Source organism: Opisthocomus hoazin, chromosome 4, assembly GCF_030867145.1.
Source record: "Opisthocomus hoazin isolate bOpiHoa1 chromosome 4, bOpiHoa1.hap1, whole genome shotgun sequence".
In the NCBI taxonomy this organism is placed as follows: domain Eukaryota; kingdom Metazoa; phylum Chordata; class Aves; order Opisthocomiformes; family Opisthocomidae; genus Opisthocomus; species Opisthocomus hoazin.
In genome coordinates this window covers 3,672,935-3,693,426 of record NC_134417.1, presented here as the reverse complement: position 1 = coordinate 3,693,426, position 20,492 = coordinate 3,672,935, and the positions used below count along the sequence as shown (strand labels likewise).

At 37.2% G+C, this 20,492-nt stretch overlaps 1 protein-coding gene across 7 annotated transcripts in view; it reads right to left on the bottom strand.

Annotated features, from left to right (window-relative positions):
* The window catches only part of WDR33 (WD repeat domain 33), a 70,920-nt gene that overhangs the window by 28,801 nt on the left and 21,627 nt on the right, over nt 1-20,492 (bottom strand). For 2 of the 7 annotated variants that reach the window (XM_075417597.1, XM_075417593.1), the window contains exons 6-7: nt 20,186-20,337; nt 18,325-18,422 (exon numbers count right to left, since the gene is read on the bottom strand). In XM_075417597.1, the coding sequence (XP_075273712.1) occupies nt 18,325-18,422; nt 20,186-20,337 (250 nt within the window). The other 5 variants (XM_075417595.1, XM_075417591.1, XM_075417592.1 and 2 more) reach the window with 5 other exon arrangements.

Sequence of the window (20,492 nt, the reverse complement as noted above, 5' to 3'; positions counted from 1 at the left end):
GCAGAGAAATAATGAGTTTAGGCACACAGAAGTTAGGAAAACTATCTTTTTTTGTTCTAGGGCAAACACTACCAGAGCACCTGCTCTCAGTAGTAAGTGAACAGCGATTGGCCCAGGGGTGAGGTGGGGGGACAACAGAGAAATTAGCAAACTTTGTATAGGCTCTAGGAAAATATTTATTTGCGTCAGTCGATAATCCAGACAATTACCAAGGATGACAGGTCCAAAAAGGGATTTTACACCACCACCAAGACTGAGCAAACTAGGAAGCAGCAGGTCTATTGCAGTAAACCGGTGGCAGAAAGCAGAGCACGTAACAGTGGCCTAAGCTACACAGCACTACTCTTTCTGTGTAGGTGAAGCTGAACAGACAGGAGAATTTTCATTGAGCACAAGGGACCAATTTTCAAGCAACTGAAATATGAAAGGGCTGTGAATTACAAGGACAGACAAACACATAGAATGAGCAGAGTGCCATGAACTACAACAGAAAGAACGCCAGCATGTAATATCATACAGTAACTTATGAACATGTCTAATCTAGTGGTGATCTTGGGGCTAATAAGAAGAAACACGGCAAAATTAAAAAAAAATCAGTGCAAAAATGTAATTAAAATGCAGCAGCAAAACAATGATTTGAATAGTGTTACAGAAACATAATACAGATAATACCTTCCACTCAAATTTCAATCAAGCAGCAAAGAAAAGCTGAGCTCAGGCACGAGACAGAAACAAGGAATGTTTTATCACAGTCTTACTTCAAATTTCTGCACCATCAGTGCTCTTTTTTCCTCTTATTTTCCTGTGCTTTCCTGTATTGCCATCACCACATCTGTGGACTCAGTCCTCTTCCCTGCCACCTATTAATTTTGACATTTAAGAAAATCTTGCCCTCTTTCAGATCTGAAGATAATACCAAAGTCCCTATTTAAGTAGAGGAACCCAAATACTTTTAATTTCTGTTTCAAATCTACAAATAGGTCCCCTATTAAGCAACTGTTTTGTAGATTGTGGCTGTATAAATACCTATGGAGCTCTCTACAATACCATGCATCCCCATGGATCATTTTGAGTTCCACAAGCACATGAATGGTCAAATAGTAAAGCTCTTCACATGTGATCGAACAGAGAGACAGGGAGAAAGATGGTGTTGAAAACTTACCAAGGATTTTGTGCGATAAAACCTAACAAAGAAAGGGAGAGATGTCAACAAGAAGAAATGGGATAAAACAATCAAAAGAGTACTTAAGTAACTCTGATGTATCAAAACCAGGGGAAAAAATATGGAGAACATGTAAACGACAACATTCATGGTTATGAGAAGAAGAAAGGCAAAGGGGCCCATCACCAGCTTAAGTGGGGTTCCAACCAAAGAGTGCTGGTCACAGGCTGTGGAAAATGCTGTTCTCGGATTAATTTACTAACGTCACAAGTAGATGTAAACAAAACAAGTGGTATGATTTAAAGTGCAGGGGGAAAAAATACTATTTTTTCTTCATGTAAAAACAAAAAAGGTGTGAAACAGGTTTCGTATGACAAAAATATGAGGGACTGTTCTTTCAAATATCAGAATAGAGGATACAAGAACTAAACAGACCCTACCACACCGCATTACAGATAAATACTTCTTTGAACCCTGTGCTTCTTGAAATGACTACCACTTAATTTTATTTTTTTCACTGCTGACTTCAAAGGAATACAACCATCAGACAAGAGATGAGCATTGTACTGGCACTTAAGTGGGGTGTTTCCCTCTGTGATGCAGTCTATGACGGAATTTGTATTTGAATCTGCAGGTACACGCATTCAGCAGCGTGTTACAAATTTACACAACAAGCACAAAGGAACGATGCGGAGCTTTGCAGAAAAGCATCCTAAAAGCATATTGCAATTATAACCGCAGTGTATGTTCTCATGGATTAAGTGGAACTTTCATGGAAAAAAAGAAGTGGATTAGAACAGGAAAATTTTCTCCCTAGAAGCAGAAAAATATTCAGTCAAATGCCACATCTACACCTGGAGCAAATAACTCCTGGATGTTATTGCATACCCCTCCATGTCGGCATCAGAAACATTGGCTAATATTTCAAAATGAAAATTTTCCAGTTTTCCAATTAAAGGATAGACAGAAACTTTGTTAGTCAAAAACCTTACATGCCCAGGATAAAAAGACTTAGTATGAAATAGTTTTTGAACTCTACAATAAAGTTTTAAAAAAGCTTTTAAAAAAAGTTTTTACAAAAGTCTAGAAAATACGTAAAGCCAAAGTTCTAGAAAATACATAAAAAGCCAAACAACATGGTCAAAAGAATCCAGGACAGAGAACGTCCATCTGTTTGTAAGTGCCTGCATAGCAGAAAAAGAACAATTCAGACCATCTCCTCAGCCATACCGAGGAAAAAAAAGTTCTAAATTTTTCTGAAACAATGATCTTGCCTGAAGTATTTTAATTCAGTCTTCTTGTTACAAGACTAGCACAAAAGCAGTAATATGAATACCAAAGATTTTAATCATTACTATTCTGGAAATAAAAATTGAAGATATAAACAAGTTAGATATGGGACTTTTTTTCCTGGCTTTTGTAGCATTTGTTCTATGAAAACAGCACCGCTAAAGGTACCTGCTAAACTTCAGTCATGCAAATGATCGGCAGCCATGCAAAAAATGTGGGCTCAAACCACCAGAAGAAAATGCTAATTAGATCATCCATTGAAAACAAAAGGCAAAGGAGAACAAGTGTTTACTGGGCAGACGTGATTCAGAAAAAAGCTCTTCCCTAAGGAATCTTTAGACTTCTCTCAGTGCTTTCTGTAGCACCTTTTAAAGTTTTTAATGGTACCAAAAGAAATAGAAAATATCTTCCCAGTCTCAGAAATGCACAAACCAGCCCACCTAACAACAATGAGCTGGGTCCATGTATGAACCTACAGAGATAGGAGAGAGCAGCCAAAAAGCAGTGCTTTCGGGAAAATGGCACACGCTCGCAAAATAACAGGAGAAGCAATGTAAGTAGGTTAGGCACATAAATAGTGAGGGAAAAGCCATCGCTGTCTGTACTGTGTAGAAATAGCTGAGGAGTGGAAAATGGCAGTATTTCTCTTCTAGGAAGTTGGACTTTAGAAATATTCTGTAAAATAAAATTACTGATAAATTTGATCAGTGACTGTGGGGGAGGTAGTAGTTTCCTCTTCACTTGCACAGATAAATCTCCATACATAGTCTCACTCAAATACTAACAGAAGCAGAGACCAAAAAAAGATCACTTTCATGAAAGAAGAGGGCGTCATTTCTGTTTCAGAAAAGGCTATGTAAGAGCGTGTCATTGCTACTGAAGTAACCCACTGAGGAAAATGCGTAAACAAAAATCCATTTGTTGGCAAAATGACGCAGGATAACAGTTCTGCCAAATTTACATTTTGTTGTCTAATATTTTTGTTAATACGGCAACCCTGTATCGGGGACCAAAGTGCATTTTTAACCTTAAAAAGTTAACAAAAAAAAAAAGGAAGCTTTAACAGGTATAATCCCATGTTAACAGTTTATTTTCAGTGCAAGTTAAAATACAGTTATTGCTTAAGTACACAGAATACACCTTCATCAGACTAGTCTCTATTTTTGGAATACATATTCCCTTGTGAATTAGGTGCTCCTAGAAGATGCAGTTTTACAAGCGTCAGTGTGTCATGAATGTGATCGACTGCGACACAAGCACTACATTGGAGAAAAGGGTACAGCAGGCTGAGAAACACCTGGCTTCAAGAGTAACAGATTCTTCACCTAGTGGAGATTGGGCATTAACCATTTGTACTCCATCAGCAGTATCCTAATCTCCCCAAGAGGGCACATCAATGAGGCTGGTTGTGCCTTTTTATCAATGCATCTTTCACACGAAACAGAACAGTGGGGCTTTTAAGGTCTTTTACATGACGTCTACAGTGAGATGCAGTATGCATGACAGATACATCCTATGGCAAAATAAGCAGCAAAACCCTTTATTCCTGCCATCACATACAAACTTTTACAAAAGTTATAGCAGTTTTTAAATAAAAGCTTGATTTATCTATCTGTCACACAGTTTTATGAATAGTCTTTTTTGCTACTGAGTGAATTAAATTTTTTTTTTTTTGGTGAGGGGTAGATTTTCTAGAAGATTGGTGCAATTTACCCCCTTTCACTACAAGGTAACTTATTCAGACTGATTGGAACTAGAAATATCACACATCTGGTCAATAGATGTTACCTACATCAGCAGGGTTACCGGTTGCTACCGTGCAGATGTCCAATTCACAGTAACTGGCATCAAAGAGCCACGGACTGTAATAAACTGAAAAATGAATTCACTTTTCATGCCTAAGCTCGAGTCCTCCTTTCTGTGCAAGGATGCCAAAGAGCAGACACATCAGGAAAAATATTCTCATATTCTTCATGTCTAGTAAATGCAACATTGATTTCTACGATTTTTAATATGGGACTTCAAATTAAAAGTCAGATTAAATTCTAATTAAAATCCCCCAAATGGTTAATTTTCAAATACCACTACTAAACTATGATTGTTAGATACTTGTGATAATTGCTGTTCTAACAAATCCTTTCAGTATTTTTCAGGAAAACCTGTCTCACGCCTACTCCTTACCTGCATTTTCACATCTTGCAAAAAAAGTTAAAAACCTTTTAAAAACCAAATAGCAACATTCTAGTGAAACAGGAGTTATTAATTTGGTCAATAAAATAATTTGCAATAGGTTGAAAGTAACTTCTGGTATTTCCAGTAAATAATTTCTGTGGAATAAACCACCACTATTTAGAACCCTCTTTGAATTTCAGCGAAGTGCTATGGCTTGCTACATGTTGCAGTGACGATACCCAGTATAGGACAGAGTTCTGCAGAAACTAATGCAACTTCAGCCACTGTGCACAACACAGACTTAATCGCCAGCATTTCCATCCCGACTTACTGGGAACAATCCTGATGGTGAAACTGTAGGCTGAGACATACACAGTAAGTGCTCTTAGGGAGAAAGACTGTATATTCCTTGAAGAATTCCATGACGCAGGGAAAAGAAAATAGCAAAGTGGCAGAGAAGCAGGCAGCATGTGAAGAAGCCTTGGAGCAAGCAGGATGCTTTTTTCAGACAGGAAGCAGCAGTTACATCTCTACAAAAATGGCCAGCAGGATTGCACCTGCTATGTGAAGCCTCCCCCATTCCAGCTTTATAACACGAACACAGAAATTCTAAAGTTTAATACTAGCATTAAAACTTCTGATTGCATTTTTATGAAAGCCCTGTTTGAAATTGTCAGCAAATGCAAACACAGAAATGACCAATCTAACATGCTTACGTAGGTGACTGGAATGATCACTTTTTCCCTCCATTCCTTTGGAAGCAAAGGAAAGGATATTCCTGATAAGCTGGGAACAGTGTGAAAGAGTGAACCTACCTGTGCCCAAAGATCTCCAGAATACAACTGCAGAGTACAAATCAATTTAATGTAATAGAAGAACTCTCTGAGTGAATTTAGCTTTTTACGTTCCTAATCTTAATACCATACGCTTACTTGTAAGTCTCTGGAGAACAGGGACTTCCAGAACGAGAATGGTGATCCACAGAAATCCGTATTTGTCAACATCATCAATATTCCTGATCACTACATTTTGCAAACTAGCCAAGAGAATAACAATTTTGAGAATGCGGGTATTGCCAGAGAGAACACACCTTATACACTGATTTTAAGTAGGTGGAGTTACTGCTAGGGAAGCAGCAAAGACTCATTGCTGTCTGAGGATTTAAGAGCATACAGCAAGATCTGTAGGGAAGAGACACCTTATTATCCAACTGTATCAGCTGACCTAAAATAAGCAAGTTTCTGTGTCCTTAAGACAGGCTGGTGTGGCTTTAAAAAAAAAAAACAACCCCACCCCAACAAAACCCAAACCTTTTTCCTAATTCCTAGTTTAATTAAAAACATTATTTCCCTCCATGAATTATGCATGGATAATAAAGAGCAGAAGGCAGATGTAAAGAGAAGGCAGGATTCTTGACCAGGCACAAAACAGCACACAGTAACACACTGCACTGTATCAAGCTGCAGACCTAGGCAACTTCTAGAAAATAGAGACATCTTGCTAAAAATGTTTAGATCTTGTAAGTATGCTATATATAAATATGCTTCATAGCTGTCCAGGTAGTGTTTTCTGTGTGCAACTGTTCCTTGCTACTGATGAATTACAATTCAGAACAGGAAATTTTGTCCACAGATTCTAATGTGTGTTGTTATTCCATCTGTAGCAGAAACACTAGAACAAATCTGGCTTGGACTTTTCAAGTGCTTGAAAGTAGCATGTTTCAAGACAAAGCAACTTCTTTTCGTTTTTTTTTGTTTTTGGTTTGTTTTTTTTTTTTCCCCCAAAATAATTGCAGTCTCAATTATATTTAATATTGTGTGGTCTTCTGTTAATATGGTTAAACTTGAAATTTAATTAAATAATTTGTTTTTAAACACAAAGGTTAGTCAAGACTTGGGACAGGTTTGGGCTTGAACAATCAAATACACCATGTAGGCCAGCTTTTGCTTAGTAGAAAAAAGAAATAAATTCTCTTAACGCCCATTTCATCTAGACATAAAGGCTGATGTTTGCAAACACACCAGGTCTACTTACGGCTCCTTTAGAGAACTTAGAAACTGCTTTAGTTTAAGGAGTAAAGCAGTTACCTAAATTACTTTTCTTTTTTCTTTTAAAGCAAACATTTTCAATCTAATTTAACTGTGCATGTGCTTTAGAGCTTTACATCACTGCCTGCACAATCTATTTCAGGACTGCATAATTTTGAAACAAGAAAGCAGCAAACTAAGGCCATAAAATGTGCCACTGGGTACCATTATAAAAAGCTGTATACTTACAGAGACTGACTGAAAATACATATGCATATATAATATTTGCATATATATATATATCTGTAAATCTACAGATATCTTTTTATCTCACTGTTATCACATAGTATCAGAAAAAGCTTCAAAGACGCTGACAGCATGCCATCCTATCTTCCACCCCCTTTACAACAAATTTTCATTGCTTATAGGAGGACTCTAAGCAATACTTAAACTTCAGTAATGAATAAGTTAAACTGTTAATCGCTGAGGAATGACCAAGCATTTATCTCAGGAAAAAGTTCCACTAAACACTGAGAAATCTTTCCAATCCAAACAGATAGTGTGTATTTCCTCAGGCATGTTAAAAGCTGGAAGAAAAACAAACTAAGAAAATAATGAATTTTTGATACAGTCTTTTGAAGGTCAGATCCTTTTGTCATATATGCTGATGTACAGCTGAAGGTAACTAAATCATTAGGATTTTTTGTTCCTTTGTATGCCCTTCGGCAACACAGGGAAATTCAGTATCCTAAGATCACCGGATAAGCCAGGGTGGAAGAAACCTCAGAATCCACTTGTTCAACCTCCTGCTCAAAGCTACTGGGTCAGACCAGGTTGCTCATGGGTTTATCCAGTTTTATTTGAAAACCTCCAAGGACAGAGACTGCACAATATCTAAAATTAAGCAAAACTCTCACACTGTTCTACCACACTGGTAAAAGAATAGCTAAAAAAACCAAACCAAACTGAAAATGAGACCCTCCATCTCCCCAGTGAAAATGGCATTTTAAATGTGTTTTCCATTGGACTAGGGAAGGAAAGAAACGAAAATATTTTCTTGTTTAGAACTTTTAAATTTACTGTTAATACTTATTTTCCTAATGGCAACATATCTGTAACACCAAATGAGTTTGAACTCAAACTTCTGGGGATTCCCATTAGACTTGTACTTCAGTGGGAAATGACTTACCTGTGAATACCATTTTTACATCAGTGTGTGCTATGTATTTCCAAATATTAAAGAATCATGAAAATTCTCTTTTCAAAGGAAAATGTTTTACTTTCATCCGAAACTCTACACCCCATCTCAGGAAGAGTTTCTTCCGTGGAAAGTTTGAAAAGGAGGGGCAGGAATCAGCACTTCACTGAATTGACAGAAGATACTCAGTTTTTTTTAATCTTTAAGTGTACCAATCACTTATTAAGCTAGGAAGAACCTCAATTTTTGATGAAAAAATAGTTCTAAATGACCATTAGGCCTTGTGTTAAGCAAGGAAGACTGCAAATTCTCAATCTGAGGACAGTAAATACTTATCAGAGCTACTGCTTCCTTAAATCTTAACACACACGGAAAAAATTAAGCAGAATAGGATCTTAGAGAAGAAAGAAGTTAACTACAAAGAGAATTTCAAATGTAGAAGTACTGTGTAAATATTTAGACTTGATTCTCCCTCAGATATAATAATAGTAATAATAGATCGGATCCTGAACTACGTTTTTTCACCAGTTCATACTACTCTTTGTTCGAGGGCTAGAATAGCTACAGTTAAGCTCTTCATTTATCAGGTGTTACGACTCTTTTCAGAGGAAGGTTTTTTAAAGTGATGGAAGTTTAAAAAGCAAGATTTTAATATAACATTTAAAATATTTTCATGCTCCATCATCCTCAATAAAAAGGCAAAGAAAAAAGCTATTGCATATATGGTAGAAAATATGCATCTGCCAGAACACACCAGAAAGCTGGGTTTGCTTTTTACTAAACTTAATTGGTTTTCCCAATTTTAAGCAGCCAAGGGAACGCATTCCTCAGCTTTTTTGAACAGAACTTTCAAGTTTACTTTCTGAGATCTTGGGGACTTGGTAGAAGCACCTATTCCAGACCTGCTACAGCTAACTTTCAGTTTCTCAGTATGAGCTCAGGCTCATACTTAAATAGCAATGATACCTTCCCTTTAAAAGCTTACTTTGGTAAGCAAAAAGGTACACACACACAATTTCTATGAATGGTCAAAACCAATTACAGATAACTTCTTCAAAGACAATATATGCAAGATAGTTCCAGTCCTTGCCTTGTCTACAACAGAAAGTAATACCGAAGGGATACAACCACTTCTTTATGTGGCTGTAGTTATAACTGGAATAGTTCTGCCTACCTACGTATCTTTATTGGAGGAAAATCAATTTATATACAATATGACAAATCCTAAGAAAATACTGCATTTTAAAAAAAAAGGTATGTAACTAACTCAGGCTTTAAATTGTTGAACACATGCCAGAACTTGATGGATTGTGTAATGTTCAAAATAATGTCTTGCAGAACTAGAAGTATCAGATGCTTCTGCTGACATAATAATTACAAATAGTAATCCAAACTGTCTGGGATGGAAGAAATGTTGAACAGTCTGTGAAACTTCTTTAGATTATTTTTAACGTATAAAAGTTGTAGTTTTCTCCTATATAGCTGTACTTCTGATGCTTACAGCTGTACTACTTTGAAGCTATGACACTTAAGAGCCCTATCATGTTTTAATTAAAAACTGTAAAAATATTTTCCTCTATAAAACACAAATTTATAAAACTCCCAAAACAGTTACTTTACCTGCAATACACATATGTACTTGCAGCAATAAAAACCAGAATGTCTTCCCTTGAAAAGTATTCTGTTTTCAATAAAAAACCTTTATCCGAAAGTAGCAAAATTAAATGACAGTTTGCCTTTTCACTGTGAAATCAATCTCTCAGTCACTTGGAAAGTTCTGGCACTGTACTGTGAAAATTAACGTTGATCACATGTCTGCATGTTTAATCTCATCAATTGCTTTCTGCAGAAGCATGCAGGATGTTTGTGCCTTGATTATATTCTCAACTGAAGTAACCCAGAGCTAGCCTTAGCTCTGAAGATCAATTATTAGTTATTTCAGTTTTAGAGCTGTTAAAATTTGAAGAAAAAAAAAAGATCCACATTACTGCTTAAGGACTAATAAAAAACATAAGGAGTTTTAATCAGCTGGTACAGACGGCTCTCTCCTAGTTATAGTAGGAATGATGGCGTCATTCACTCACTAACATAACACTCCACACTCATTTTCCAAATGAATACAGAACTTGTTCCTAACTGTACTCAAACTCATCAACTTAAGTCTCAGAGTCATGACATAGAACATAAAATTTAAAAGTGATTAGTGGAAAAAAATGTGTATGTGTATCAGTACTATTCTTACACATTTCCACACACACATTATAGCATATATAGCCACACTCTTATATGCTGTCCGTTTGTGTCCAAGTCTGTCATTCAGCAATAACCACCCAGCCTCTTTGGCTGCTCTGGCAACTGAGTTTGCCTCGATTTATTCCCCACAATGTGTAACATCCGTTAGTTTCCACCTCATTCTCATCTCCTTGCTCACACTGCCGTTATCTTTTCTTAAACGCTACACCAGCTATTGTTTTATTAAGATTTTTCATACTGACACTGCCTCCACACCTTCCTCCCATTTGCTATCCTTCTCATTTCCACGCACCTTTCACTCAGGTTTTTTTTTCAGGATTCTTAGTTATCCCGTTCTCCTGGTCTGCTGTACAATCCCATTTCAGCACATTCCCCAGTTTCTCTTTTGACTCTGTGTCTTCCTACAAACGCAACATGTGATGAGCAGGTCTAGGTTATTCATGAGAACGTTAAGGCCAGGCAGGTATGGAAGAGAGGAAAAAATACCACCATATTTTAGAGAAAACATTTGCAAGCTGTCTCCCCATCTCCCAGTGCCTGACTGTCCACATGAATGCGTAATGAGAACTGCAATGTCATTCATATGGTAAAACTTGATGCAAAGTGTCTCACTACTAAAGCCAGAATATCACTCAAAGCTAAATGTACTATAACAGGAAATAAAATTTGAGTATGCAGAATTGAAATGCTGCAAAAGAAAACATCAAATCCTTTGCAAAGTCTACGCTTACCTAGGTGCACAAAAGCTTTTAGTACAGTAACTACAGAGTACAAAAAGACCAAAAAAAGTGGTCTGTTTAATCCACGCACAAAAGTAAAGTGGAGTCAAGAAGCCTGTAAGGAAAGTTTCCAAGGATTGACACAGATTATTTTCGCCAAAGAATTGTGGGTTTTGTTCCTTCAAGACTTCTACCATTCATTCTGAATATAGCGTATTTCTGTAGTTACACTGTAGTAGGAAATGGTGTGTCAGACAAAAGAGTCCATAAAAAAAAAAAAAGGAAGTTCCCAATTCTGAGTATTTATGCACAGAAGATTTTATCAGAGAAGATGAGTTACTAACATAACTTGTGTTAAGACTAACTCCAAACGATTCTGTATCTGTTGAGAACCTTTGATATGACAAATACTGGTGAGTGGATACCAGGAAGCCACCATCCTTGATGCATACAACCTGCATCCTTTTCAACAATTACACTTGTGCTGAGAATGCAAGATGGGTATTCTCTTAGCATCAGTATTTAAATGACACTGTAGTTCGGGACTTTTTTCATTAGTATCAATGTAATCCACTTAAAATAGTATTTTTTTTTTGTCTCAACGACAATGCAGAGCTTGAGGACAAAGCTCACTGCTGCATCAACGATTCTCCCTTTAGGTGAAATCCTGGCTACCATGCGGAGTATGGTACCCACCACTCACCACTGAAGTATTTAGACTAACAAACCATTAAAAAAAATGGTTTCACCTAGTCCCGTATTTATCCACCACTTGCCATTATCAAACACAAAAAGGAAGCAGATGCAAGAAATCCTAACGATGCAACCATAAAACTTCTTAAGGAAGTATTGTGTATATCAGCAGTGCTAAGAGTTGGCTGTCCTGTGAAACAACTGGGTTTCTCAATATTCTTCCAAGCTTAAAAACATTTATTTCTTGCAAGTATTAGACTTTTCAGTGTAAAATTTGCCCTTAGACTCAACACGAGAGATTATCTAACTTTCAGCTTCAGGATAGTTTTCAGGGAGAAAAAAGATTTAAAAATTGAATCTGAAATAACCTCATTCTCACACTGAGCCTCTTCATTCTTGTCTCATGAAAAGCGTCGACAGAAGTCTCTGGTATATCTTCCTCTTATAGCATGATGCTGTGGCTCATCTCTCACGATCTGTTTCATTCATTCTTCGAGAATTCTATGTATTCTTAGTTAATAACTTTTCAGGATTTTTAAAACACGAGATTCTAGATGAGAGTTAGAACTCTAAGACTTAGTATGTTGAGCTTCAATGTTACTCAGAACTGAACTGCAGTATAAACCAAATGCTTTCAGGCATATCAGATGCAAAAAGTTCCACGAACAGTCTTCAATACCCTCTATTCTCCTGGCTTTGTTTTAGGGAGGAGAGCAAAGGCATCGTGAAGCTACCTCCTTTTAATCACACAAACCAAGGACCTCAAGTATAGTTGATCAAATTTTTGTGCAATCCAGTACACTTCAGATAGAAACCTGATATAATTCAACATAGCAGGAAGTTTCTCTCTCAACTCTCAGATGGATTTTTACATTTAACACAAATAGAATTGGATATTTTAACAACCCTACCTCTAGTAAAGTTTCCAACACAGAGAAAACTAAGACACCATAGCCTTGAAAGTCGTATTCAGGAAAACCTGAACAATAGTAGTCTCAAGCAAGAAGAGACTGGATTCTTCCCATCTAGTGTAGGTTATACACACCACGCTAGCAAGCAGCAATGACTGAGGTTATCTATGAACTCAGGAAGATATGTATGTATTCACACTTCAAGTCCTTGGTGTTACTTAACTATGGAAAAAGCGTAAAGATACTAGGAAAATATATGTTCCACGAGAACTTCCATTTATGAAATTGTATACAGTATTTCTAACTCTTGATCTCACAAGGGCAACAGTGAGCTTCCCTAATGAAAAGAAAAAGTGAATGAGACTGTGCAGACTCCTCTATGCGTGCAACCCCAAAGCAGCTGCATCAGGGCTGGCGCCAACACGTACAGCGGAACAAAAGGGCTCCTGCATCACTGACTGTACAAGTGATCTGAACTGTTTGTGAAGAAAAAAAACCCTCACAGATTCACTATTAACATCCAAGTGAGTTCCCTAAAACTTTTTTGTGTCCAACACACAGGAGAAGTTTGATGCACAGCCATTCAGAGTGCAACTGTACCTCCAAAGACTTAGCTGCAACTTATCCCTCTGCTTCACCCCAAATTTTGCTTTGGCAATGAAGATTCATGAAGCTCACAGACCTGCAACATAAGCTGCCATACTAAAATCTACCAAACATAATTAACTGATTTAATACAAGCATTTCAAAACAGCTCATCTTTTTTAAGTTCAATAATACAAGGACTTGCCTTCTCTAGATTGATATGGTTGGTGCCACTATCAGCCAGGTCTTATCTCATCTTGGGCTTTTGTTCCAAGGAAAAATCCTTCTAATATTCACTCATGTAGGGATGCAGCAGTAGACTAAAAGACATATCAGATATACCTGAAATCCTAAACAGCACAAAGCAGCAAGTCCCTGCAAAAAACCTGAAGGTTTAAACACTACATCTGTTTACAAGAAACACAGTATCAACGTACATGCTTTTCTTGAATTTGCTGGGTTTTCTCTCTCTCACATAAAGGGAAGAAAGATGGAAACGGCAAGATCAGGATTTTTTTTTTTTTTTTTAAATTACATTCCAGGAAAAGGTAACAGTTTTAGAAGCTACCTGCTGCAAAGGCTACGAGCTAGCTACTAATAAATGTTTAAAAGTGAAGGACCAAACTGAAGATGTAGTTCTGGTTCTCAGGTTCCTTTTAACTACTGAACACATCAATCTCTAAACTTAAGTACAGGATTTGCTATTTGACTGACGAAGTAGATGTCAAAAACTCTGAAGAGATCCTTCACTTTCAGGCAGAAAGCGCAGAGTATACAAACCATACAACAGATTTAAATAACTACAGACACTTCATGGTATTTTATTTGCTAACAAAGATCCAGAAATGGAGTGGAAGGAAGGAAGAAATAAAAAATTCCCCAGTTATTTCACTATGACTAAGTGTGGAAACACTTTTTCAGAACTTGTAAGCAGATGAAAAACAAGGTTACTATGATTGCTGTCACTTCTGCATGCATGTACACACATACACGTTATTTTCTAGGTGATGAGTTTCAGCATCAGTGTTATGCCTGAACAGGAAATTCCAGGCAGAACAACGTTATTCAAGACAGGCAAAATACCCTCCTTAGAATAAACCAGGTACTCATAAGAAACGACATGTTGTTACAAATTGCAGATTTTAAATCCAGACAGAATGTAAAGGAATCACGGTTGCTTTTAATTGTTCAAGTTAGGATGAGAAAAATCTTTTGCCAAATCTACCAGGTTACCTAGAAGATCATTTAGTGTATTACTGTCTTTTACAGCCAGAAAACAGAAAAACTTCTGTACAAAATATCTTGGCAAATCCTGGGTTACCATCCTTCAGAGAGCTGGGTAGACTCATCCTCCCTAAAAGACCTATTTAAGCCAGGCAACCTGTGAAATCCCGGGAACGTACAGCTCATGTAGGCTTCTGAAGGAAAACCTCACATCCTCCCAAGCACACATTTCTACTGGATTTTGTGTGTGTGGCTGAAAGGAAGGAGAAGGGCGGACGGTGGAACTGACAATGAAATGTGTTTGTAGCCTCCTAACCCATGATTTCACGCTGGGAATAATTAAGGAATCGCGTGTTTACTAACGATCTACCAGAAATCTTCTCAGGGATACATTAGCACAGACCCAATACCCAAAGATTCACAGTTGCCAGTCGAATAATTGATAATGTTGATTTCTTTACAGGCATATCAAGCTTTTACTGCATACATTTTTTCACTAGATGTAATTAGCAGTATTAAAAGCCATCAGTGTGTATGTTCTTCTGCAAATGGGGACTGTTTCCATAAGTCCTGGAATTAACTTCACTGCAACCGTTTATACACTAAAGACCTGATAGTGTTTTGTTATAAATGCCATTATTGGAAATGCCTTTCAAAGTAACAGATTGACACAAAAACAACATATTGCTATACTATAGACCATTTTCCATGTCTTGTTATTTTAACAAAAACATTTTTATTTTAACATCAGTTTTATTCCTAGCAGTGTATTTTAGCAAGTGCACCAAACTGCACTTGTTATCATCACCAAGATGGCAGCATTACAGAAATTAACGTAGGCAAAAACTACCAGAGCAGAATTGGGAGTACAGCACCTTTACTTCACAGACAATAATTGGGCTGAGGGGAAGCAAGCAAATAAGTGACTACAACAATGCCTTTCCCCTGCCTTCAAGTTCTTCCAAGATAATTCACTTGAAGATGAATTACTTAAAGCTGGTTCCCCAAGAAACGGAATATTTTAATCCTATTTATTTCTTTACGATATTAAAAAGGAGCCTGATAAATTTGCACATATTTCTAACAAAACGCCCAAACTCCACTTACTATGCCCTGGAAAGCCACGATGGTAGAAACAGCAGCAAAGTAACATAAATTAGTGATAAGCTAGACAGCAAAGTGACTCTGAGCCAGATTAATCAAAAAAAGATCCAGAACTTCCGGCATTACGTATGAAGAACAAAACAGGGTGTCCTGTTTATTTTCATTCTGACAAATTAAAATGAAGCTGGACACAGTTAATAAGTGTTTCTCACGCAGTCCAAGTATTCATGGCTTTATTGAAAAAATTGTGTAGCCTACTGTAGACAGGTAAAGAACTCCAGCAAAACCTTAAAAAGTAGTCCTATGTAATTCACCACTTCCAATCTGTTTTTCTAATCCTCTTTGGAAGGTAAGACTGGAATTGTTACTTGAAACTGGTCTGAAGGAAAAGGAATCATTTCATCAAATAACAGGAATAAGTTATATTAGTTCATTCCAGTGCAAACAAAAGCATCTGTAACAAGTCTATAGATTTTTGCCCTTTCTATATATCAGCAAGCTTACCCCAGTACCTTTAATGCTCTTTACAGAATTGCTTTAAAAGCATTCCTTAGTATTAAAGTCCTCCAGTCTGCTTTTTTAAAGTGTTCCTTGATTTGTTACTGAAAAATAAGTAGGAACAGTGATATATTGATATTGTATCCCTGGGAGTGATAATCTATTTTACAAACACCTATGTCTGTAAACTGATAGTTTTGTTTGTTTTTTTTATAATTCAGTGTGGTAATGTGAAGAATACCTCAACACACTAAGGGAAGCGTTGGATCTAAACTACACTGTGGAATCCCTTCAACTTCACACCACCAATATTAACCAGAACAGCTAAGGCATGGTGTGTGAAAGCAGGAAACAAAAAACTTTCTTTAGCACAGTATTTGATCTAAACACTTTTTGTACATAATGAAATATATTTCTAATGAAATTCCACCAGAATTTTAATTTATAGATCACTAACTTTGGAATGGCGCTGGCATGAGTATTTACACATTTTGAAGGCTGTACTAGGCAAAGTTTTACAGGTCGCACTCCTAAATATGTAAAAGCAGAATGCATGTGGAGAAGCAAAAAGCTGAAGATCAGTTTCCTAACACCATAAGCTCTAAACTCCTAGTAACAAAATGAAAGCTTGTATTTTCCACCAAGAAAGCTACCTAAGTGTTATCCATGCAGCTCTCCCAAATATGTCTTCTGATCACATTTAACAATAGTGCTAGGGGCCAAAACCAAATCAAACTTGCATGGTTTGCAGAAACATTCTCCCACCCCCAACACTCAGGGGTTTGTGTATTATTTTTGTTGTTGTGGGGGATGTTTTGGTGGCAGTGTTTGGCTTTCCGTTTTTGCTTTTTTTGTTTGTTTGTTTTTTTCTTATCTGACAGCAGAAACAAGGAATAATCTGCCGTGTCCAATTTTGTCCAGAGACGTAGTTTTCCAAATATTTCCAACTTACTTAAAAGATGAAGTGTATTGTGGGTACATCATATAAGCAGAAGCAAAGATAATCTTTACAGAGCTATTCTGCCAACTAAAGAGTGTATACTGAGATGTATAAACTATAAGAAATTAAAACGTAATTCTATTTGAGATATAGTCACAATGTTCAAGTACGCAAGGTAACAGAAGGAAATGTAACACAAGTTCTGTTCTTTATGGCCTAAATTAAATGCTTTACTCCTACTTTATGCAGAATGTTAAAAGAATGTAGAAGAATTGGTGAGGTTTTTATAATCTTGACAACTCTGCATGGAGGCAATCCCCATTTTCTCTACAAGGCTTAATAAGTAGTTAGTACAAACCTGGAGAAGGGTACAGAATACGTTTAATGCAGAATCATTTCTTTTGTAATGCGTCAAGCAAAACGGTCCCAAATCTACTTGGATCCTTCCAGAATAACAGGTGTAAATGACAGCCTAGAAATTTGCTTGCCTGCTCCTGCAAAGAACACATCTACCATAATGCCTACACACAGATTCTGTTAGAATATCATCACGGCAAGAACACTGGAGCCCAACATCTTTTCGAATTAGTGATGTTTATAAGTAATGCATTAGTAAAACAAGAAGAGAGCTTAAGAATCAAGAGAAACATGGAGAGCTCTACTTCATAAAATACAAAATGCAGTTCCAAGCTGGAAGCATGATTTTAAAAAAGAGAAATCCTTAGTTTAGGACTACGCTGAACAAGCTCACACCCCTGAAACTGAAATTCTGTGTTTTTATTGCATACCTTCTCTGCAATTTATCTGCATGCCTACGATCCCCAGCCTCATGGCAATCTTTAATTATTCTCCTATTGAATTATGTACCTTTGACATCTTCTGCAAGAAAGGAATAGTTGTCAGAAGCTGTTGTTATTGCTCAGTAAGACTGAAATAAGAGAGGAAGAAAGCTCAACAAGGCCAGTGGAAAGGCACCAGAAGTTAGCATACACAGATGGTAGACAGAAAACTATCGAACCCAAGCCAGGATTATTTGCATGTGTTCTCTATGATGTGATCAAAATTTATTTGTTTCCTCTACATAAATGCTCTCCTCCTCTTTAGGACTGAGAAAAAGTAACTACTTTGCCTCTGAGGAAGACGGAACAGAAGGCACTCCCATGAAAAGAATGGAATCCTCTGCATGAAGATGCGTGTTCTGAAGTAAAAGTGGTCACAAAGATTAAGCTTGGGAGAAAGATGAATGTACTCTTGATCCAGAAACAGATGTTTCTATTAACATTAGTTGTAGAAATGTCCTTATATCCACCTCCATTGTTTAGAGCTTAAGTGGGCAGTAAACAGAGTAACGCCATCGTGAACTGCAGCTGATCTGAATATTATAAGGCACCTATTAGAGCAGCCAAACAAAAACTTGTTTGGAGGATTTAAGACAGGGATGTAATACAAAAATGTAGACAAGCTGATACTTCTGTATTGTGAACACCTAGTTAAAAAAAGGTTTTCCCCCTCCTGAAATACCCCAATCAGTACTTTTGGTACACATACCTCGAAGAATTCTCTCCTCATGGCAACGTAGAAAGTCCCAGATTCTAACAGTGCCGTCGTCAGAGCATGTAGCAAATTTATTATCCGTGGGTGAGAAACTGTTACATGAAGACACACAGCAGGGGAAAGAAGTCAGCATTTAACAGATTATCTATGCTTCTCAGACAGGGCAAAATTATACTGTAATGTGTTATACACTGAAGGATACATTTGAACATAGGGACTTTTAAGTGAATACAGTGCCTGCCAAATGACACTTCATCACAGGACACAAATTTAGCATAGGATTACTATGGCATTGCACTCCCCTGTGAAATGAGGAAAAAATCCGGAATTTATTCTTAGCACCTTCCTACCTATGACTGCACACGGTAGCGCCTTCTCTGCAGAAGAAGAAGCAACACCAATGTGATTTGGTAACTGTCACCCTAGATTTTCATGTTTGGTAATACCATAACAAAGTGACACTGTGTAGAAGCACAGGAGAACAGTTCTTAGGAAAAAATTCCTCTTCAGGCACAGGTGCTTTGCAGCAGAGAAGCAAAAATAAGGGAAAGCTGGTCACAGGAAAATGCTAGTTGGATTAATTGTTGAAAAAATTGTATACAAAACAAGCATATCACAGTAATTTGAAAAAAAAAAAACCAAACCCCTCTTATTATACCCCATCAACACCATGAAAAGAATCCTACAGACACAGAAGCAGCTTCCAGACTGAGCAGTCAGTATTACTTGATGAAAGTCACTGGAAAAGCAAGGAGTTACTGAGCTATGTGATTAGGGCCAGAATATCTTCAGCAACTGGCAGGCACTGACTTCCTTTCTGGTGCAGTGAAAGACCATGAGGGAGCCCTTGTGAAATCCTAGATCCTTCTGATCAGGAAAGGGCTTAAAATAGCAGAGAAATTCAGCGTATGGCCATGATAGACAGTAACTGAATCCAATGTAAGCACTTCTCATAACCAAACTCTGGCAGAAAATGTTGCACCCTATCAATGAAAAATGGTGACTTTAGTGGAAAGTGGTTTTGTGGCAGTGAACCTTTATCGCCAAGGGCCAGCACCTGAACCCGAAGAAACACTGCTTTAGCTTCAGTTTGGATCTGCAGCTTCTCTTCAGACTTACTTGAAAAACATTTCCATACCTTACTAAAGATTATGTGCAGGTTTGCTTTAGAAACATCATTTACATCTTACTGATAGTATCACTTTAGATTCCATCTTTTATATAAATAGACATTTGCACAACTGAGGCATCAACACTGAACCAAGAGAATATCCTACAGTCTTCTTTTCAATGGCTTGCTTACACTTTCAAGCTTGAAGAACCCATTCAGTATTAACATTAGACTTCTGTATGTGCCAGTCTGCGTGGGTATTTAGTATTACTGGAAGTCTTGGCTTTGCCAAGCCAAGCAGTTCTTCACTTTATTTAGTGTTTCATTATTCTGTGAGAACTATGCAGGTGTTTTATTTCTGAAGGCTTTATATTTTATTCAGTTAGATTATTAAAGACTGAATTCTTTATTTGGAATGAAATTGTTGTCTTACACAGTGCGTATAAAAAGGAATAACTGATACACATCGTCACCATATAAAAATGAAAAGAATACCAGTGCAAAATGCGGCAGACAAATACATCTCTAATATATTGCAGAGGCGGATATTGGGACAATACTAACTCAGAAAGGTGCCAGCAAAACGGTGAGAATGTGGAAACAAAAGAAAATATTGTGTTTATGTGGTGCAGGAAGTTTCCCAGAATCTGACAGAACCCATGCATTTCTGCACCCAGAATACACTTAGAGAACAGTCTAATCATGGCAATAGGTACTACAGAAAATGGTATATTGTGTATAAACCTGGCCTCTCTAATCGCCTCCTTATGTGCCTGGAACATCTTGACGTTGTTCATGTTGGACTGCCAGTATTTCACATATCCCCCGTGGTCTGCTGTCAGCATCCACATATCATTGTGTGACCAAGTCATAGCCCTTACAGGGCTGTCGTGAGCCTGTAAATTCAGAAACAAAACTTCTAGCAAACTTGTTCAAATACTGTCTGACCCACACAAACACAAAAGTTAGTAAAGATCCTACTCAACAGCTGCAACAAAGAAATAAAAACAACGATGATCTAGTTAGAATCAAGATGTTTTTGTGGAAAAAA